Raw genomic sequence first — 6,044 nt, forward strand, 5'->3', positions numbered from 1 at the left:
GGGTCAAAAAAAAAAAAAAGAAGTAGATATTTACATTCGTTTTTCTTTTCTGTTGATTACTCTGAATCTGACGGTCAGGTTTGGGGTTTATTTGCAGAGCATGATTAACTAAACTGATAGTGTAACCTGTAATTTTATTGTTCTGATTCATTTTCAGCCTTGACAAAACTTCAATACATTCAGGTCAAACAAACTGTCTCCCTTCATTTCCTTGCCTAAGTAAATCACACCTAAAATAAGCAGCCCGCTGTCACAGTTAGCATCCACTGCCACATAAGTGACACAGAATAAAGTAAACCAATTGACAAAGAAAGTAATTTACTTTCTTTGGCAGCATCTTTTTAACCAGCAGGCAATTTTCCCTTTACATGCTTACTTATATAAATTGTTTTGGCTCCACAGATTAAAAACTTTCCTCTCCAAGGCTTGTTAGCACGGCAGCTTTCATAAGCAGTTAAGTACATGTCCATTTTATGTATTGAAAGAATATTAATGCATTTTGATTTTAAATTAAAATATGTAAATGTACTTAAGGAATAAATAAAGTACATGTATAAAAGTTAATGAAATTAATAAAAGATAATAAAGTTAATAAAAGTTAATAGAGTTAATAATGGTCAGGCAGTTGAACTCGATCTTTTTAAGTCTCTTCTAATTGAACTATTCTATTCTAATACAAATTAATTGAATATTATAATACATCATCTTTCTGAGCTTTTCATGTGCATTAACTAGCAGCACACAAAGCAAAAGAATAAAGCTCTGCAAAGTGCAATTAAGATAATAGTCCACTTCTTACTATGTCATGAGTAAGATCTGCTGGATCCAGAGACATCTTTGCAACTCCTCTTGTTGAGTCTTTCCCAACCAAAGCATTGTATGGAGCTCCTTTTCCATAAAATTCTGTCAGAGGTAAACAAAACAAAACAAGACAACAAAGTGATGATCTGACAATGTACAGGATAGGTTCAGCCTCTAATTTTCACCAGCCTATTTGACTTGTTGTTGAAACCAACAACTCGAGTCTAAGACCCTTCCTTCCGAAACTGACTTTCGATTTGCTACTTTTTTTATAATATATCCCAGTCCTTAAACAAAAATGAACAAACAAAACCAAGCAAAACAAACAAAAAAAACCAGAGAGTGCAGTTGTATAACACAACTGTTGAACTCCTATACTGCAGTCTTAAAATTTTAGGGAGCTATGCTTTACATTCTCATGAACAGTTTGTAGACTCCAGAATTTGCAGCAGCAAGCCTTGTCTAACTTAGGATTTGAAGATCATCAGATATATATGTCCAGACAAGGTGTATTGACAAGCTTAGTACAAGTAAAGCAGTGAGCCATGAGGGTGCCTACTATGCCATTAGGGCAAGTGGCCAGGACCTGCTTGGTGCCTTCAAACATTTTACAAATGTTTCCTGTCTTCTATAAAAAGAAAAATGAAAAAAAAAGGGAAAAAAATCAGTAAAATCCCAAGATATAATTCATAAAGATTACTTCTCTTCGCTCAAATATTTAAAAGTATTACTGTCTTTTCATCACTGGAACTGGAAACTGGATGAAATAACCAGAGTTCAAATTAAAACATCTCTATTTCTTAGGGAAGGCACAAACAGCAAATAGAGCACTAAGCCAAGTGTAAATGATGAGACAAGAAGCCTCATGAAATAACAAAATTTTACAGGAGAAAAAATTACTTAGGTCTCCCCATCCAAAATCATAGCCAACTCTTCCAACAGTTTTGAGCATATCACTGCACAGCACGGGTAAGCAAAGCATCAGCATGGGAATAGGCACGGAGCTGAGGGAATGCTGCTACTACGTGGTGCAATATGCGCACATCTGAGGTAGTGGTGGCCTGGTAAGCTCACGTACCCAGGGCAGTAAAATGGCTGACTCCACAGCTGGTGAGGACTCGGGGACCCAGGCAGCTGTCATCAGCCTGCAAGCTTACTTGGACTACACTGGGTTGTCTGTCTGTGTGTGTTCTGTAAGCTCAAACCAGAGTAAATTCTAGACAAACCCTTAGCATGGGAGGTGCCAGTGGCAGATATTTTTTAAAAGGAAAAAGTGTATTATTTTTGCTGCAGCTAAACTGCAGATTTTTAATAGTTTGGGGACATTTAAGAACAAATGACTGAATAATAGCACAAAACCAAAGCAGACAGCAGAGGCGATGCAAACTTACCTTTTCCAGAGGTGACATCAAACACTACTCCTTTCACTGCTAGGTAAATGGGCTGTCCTTCCTGGAAAGAAAGAAGTCAATATATCCTCAATTCTTAAGGGAAGGCAAAAGACAATTACTTTTAGCTCTGAAATCCATACTTACAAGAGAATGAAATGCTCTTTTCTATATTCTCAAGGAGCTTACAATCCAATGCACAGTAAATATATAGCCTGGCAATTTTATTTGACCCCATAATCAGCAGCCTGGTAAAAATTATATGTCTGTGTGCATCTGGGTAACACAGTACGTGGCATTTCTATACCTGGCCGCTCTGAAGGCTCTCCTCTGTCACCTATCCATACATCCTTGTGTCAGCTACTGTCATCATGCAGCAGAAAGAGAAGAAACAAAAATGAAAACAGCACTGGGGACTATAAAGGAGATAAAAAAAGGACGTGCACTCCCACATCACAAGCTGCTCCCTACAAAAAATCTGAGTGTCACCTGGAAGACTAGTGGCAACATCGTATTTCCAAGCCTCTCTAGTCTGAATAGGGAAAGTTGAGAAATAGACACGGGTTAAAACTCAGTTTATTTTGTGGAAATCTGCCTCTCATTTTTGTGTATACAAACATACCTCTTCTCTCTCTTGAAATTTCTTGCTTGTGCTTTAAATTGTCCCAGAGATCTTTTGAGGATTTAAGCATATGGAGTAAGAAAATCTGTTTAATCTCAATGATATAGAACATGTCCCTTGTGCAAGTCACCTCACGACACTTGTCTGCTTGAAGATGATAAACTACATCTTTCTGTTCGTCATGCAGATGGATGCTGTCCAAGATAAAAAGGTGTGTGGCAAACAGCATTCTTTATTTGATTAAGGGAGTGAGAGGTAAACACACAAACACACAGACCTGATCTGCTGACATCTGTTTTACTTAACCAGCCCCTGCCTCTCCTTTGTCTGCTGGGCATAAGATGTATTTTTAGTCAGAAGCTGGTAAGTTTCTTGGAAGGATCTAGAGAAGACCCGGAGAAGGTCAGCCAAAAAGTTTTTCAAAAGAGAAGACATCTGTGTATTGATGTAGGATTTTACCATCTTGAAGTTTTGCTGAGGTTTCTGTGTCACAGAAAGCTCAGAACTAAATTCCTTTGTAGCTTCTGTGAGCTTGTAGGGGGGGAAAAAAGCATCCACACGGGTGGTTTAATGAATGACTCGGAGAAAATTGTTTTACCCTGAAACCCACTGGCAGCACTACCTTGCCAAGCAGGCAGGGAACAAAACAGGAGTGCGTCACCTCATGTCCGTCCACTGCTGCAGGGGGCTCACAGGGGGACAACCCGAGCACCGCCCGACCCAAACAAGCCGCCCCCGTGCCCCCGGGGCACAACCCACGTCCTGCGGCGGCTCCCTCGCCCCGTGCCGCCCGGCAGGGCCCTGCCGGCCTCCCCTACCTGCTGCCCGTCGTATCTGGCCAGCTCGGGCTCGGTGAAAAGCCGCACGGGGGCCTCGCCCGGCGGCGGCGGCGGCTTGAAGCGCAGCTCCCGCTCGGCAGCAGCCAGCAGTGCCACCAGCAGCAGCCGCCCCGCGCCGCCCGCCATGCCCGGCCCCGGCCCCGGCCCCGGCCCCGGCCCCGGCCCCGGCCCCGGCCCCGGCCCCGGCCCCGGCCCCGGGCCCGCCTCCGCCTCCGCCTCCTCTCCGCAGCCTTCCCCGGGCCTACCCGGCCCCGGGGCCCGCGGCGGGGAGCGGGTGGCTCGGGGCGGGTGAAGTGGCGAGGGGGCGGTTGAGGAGGTTTCGCTTCTCGTCGCGTAAACAGTGGCAGTTGGTTTTGGTTTTGTTCAGCCGAAGGATCGAGGGAATAAATAGTGGTTTTTTTTTTCAAATGACGGGGTGTCCCCGTGTTGTAAATACAGCGTAGGGGAGCGTTCTGGCAGAAGAATAAACAGTTTGATGTTTGTAATTCTGTCAACAGTTGAGGAAATCAGAAACTTTTAAACATTCCGGTGTTTGTGTGGCACCCCTCAGCGTAGCACCCGCGAGGGAGGACCTGAGGATCCAGGAGCAGGTCGCTATAAGGCACCCAGCAGCAAGAGCCCTGGCGGCCAGGCAATTCAGCAGGGAGAGAGAAGTGGGTCTGCTCTTTAAGGATTTTGTATAAACTCTTCTTGCCTAAAATCCATGAGCCCACCTCAGGAGGACACCCATTGCTTGAGGGACAGCCCTTTCTCCCCAGGCAGTTGGGTGCATTGGTGTAAGCAGAGGTGTGGCAGCAAACCCAAAACAGCATCTCCGTAGATCTCTTCTGGTCAACGAAAGCATCACCAGACGAGAAGCCCAGCAGAGCAGGCCGTAGGGGTGACAACCACAAGACAGGTGACAACCTCAAGACACATCCCTGTGCCAGGGAGCTGGCCCGAGCCTGCAGAGCCAGGGCAGGGAGAAGCAAGAGGCTGAGGCTGCCTGGGATCTGAATGCAGTGGATTGCTCTGTGGCATGGCAAGCTGGGTATCGCTGCTGTTACAGTGGTGGCTTAAAAATTGTTTCTGTGATTCTCCTCAAGCAGCGAAGTTTGCCTATTCTGCCCCAGAAATAGCTGGGCTTCCCACCCTGTCTGTGCATCATTTCCATCTGCTGCCTTCACACGCCACAAGACAGATAGGAAATGTCAAGCAGAAAAGAGACCTTTAGTAAGGGATTGGAGAGAACAGCTCCTGAGCGCTCCTGTTATGCACAAGCAAGACCTCCTATAACAGCACTGGAAATAGCTCTGGCATTTGCCTGGTTACTCTGCCTGCAGACATCCTGCATGGCTTCCAGCAGAGACCCATGCTGCTGGGAAATATGCAGAAGACTAATTTGTCAGTTTGGTTCAAGTCACATTATACACTTACCTATTATTCTGAAATAATTAGTTATTAGTGTCTCCCCAGGGAGGGCAGCAAGTGCTGAATAGCAGCCAACATCTGTCAGAAGTGTTAGGGATTTGGGGGTGAGCTAGAGCCTGCCTTTGAGCCACAGCGATGTGCAAAATGAGTAACGAGACCTAAAGTATCATTTCGGAAAGGAGAGGCTGTGCATTAGGAATGCTGTCGTCAAGGGACTTCAGTTCTTGGTTATTAACGTACTGGCTGTGGGTCCTAGGCACAGGGAAATGGTCAGCAGCAACTCTACCGCAGCGTTACGTCTCGGTGCAAGAAATGTTTTGCGTGCTTTTCCTTGATTATGAAATGTTACCAATTACACGCTGGGGAAGAAAAATAGGTAATTGTGTACGGATGGCTCATGAGTCAGGTCTTATGAGGTTGTTTGGTGGGGTTTTTTTTTTTTGGTCTTTTATCTTCCTGGAGCACCCCATCATCGGTGCTGCTGTGCCAGGCTGGGCCCTTGCTTCGGTGCATGGCTGGCAGCCCCAAGGGAGCAAATACACCCTGTGCCTCTCAGGGAGAGCGGGAAAAAGTGTTTTAAGTTGGGTCGTTCTTGCCTGGGACAGCTTGTGTTGTGAGGTGTCTGAGGTAATAAGGTTAAATAAGGTAGAATAAGGTAAGGTAAGGTAAGGTAAGGTAAGGTAAGGTAAGAATAAAATAAAATAAAATAAAATAAAATAAAATAAAATAAAATAAAATAAAATAAAATAAAATAAAATAAAATAAAATAAAATAAAATAAAATAAAATAAAATAAAATAAAATAAAATAGGTTTCTCCATCACTAAGGAGCACACTGATGTAATTACCCCGGAGGGAAACGTTCTTACAACCCTCACAAAGAACCGCTTTCGCTGTGAGGAGAACCCCAACGTCACGTTACGCAGAGCAGGAGAATTGGGCCGAGATTCCTAAACACGCCTCAAAACCCGGCACCGAAGGGAAT

At 44.6% G+C, this 6,044-nt stretch overlaps 1 protein-coding gene across 1 annotated transcript in view; it reads right to left on the reverse strand.

Moving 5' to 3' along the window:
• NENF (neudesin neurotrophic factor) overlaps nt 1–3,814 on the reverse strand; it is a 5,480-nt gene extending 1,666 nt beyond the window's left edge. Inside the window, exons 1-3 of the mRNA XM_080586320.1 lie at nt 3,630–3,814; nt 2,193–2,253; nt 800–903 (exon numbers count right to left, since the gene is read on the reverse strand). Coding sequence (XP_080442446.1) covers nt 800–903; nt 2,193–2,253; nt 3,630–3,776 — 312 coding nt within the window. The 5' untranslated portion in view covers nt 3,777–3,814. The remainder of the gene's footprint in view (nt 1–799; nt 904–2,192; nt 2,254–3,629) is intronic.
• Between the last annotated feature and the right edge of the window lie 2,230 nt (nt 3,815–6,044).

The sequence above is a fragment of the Anser brachyrhynchus genome (genome assembly GCF_964034855.1).
Source record: "Anser brachyrhynchus genome assembly, chromosome: 3".
NCBI classification, from domain to species: domain Eukaryota; kingdom Metazoa; phylum Chordata; class Aves; order Anseriformes; family Anatidae; genus Anser; species Anser brachyrhynchus.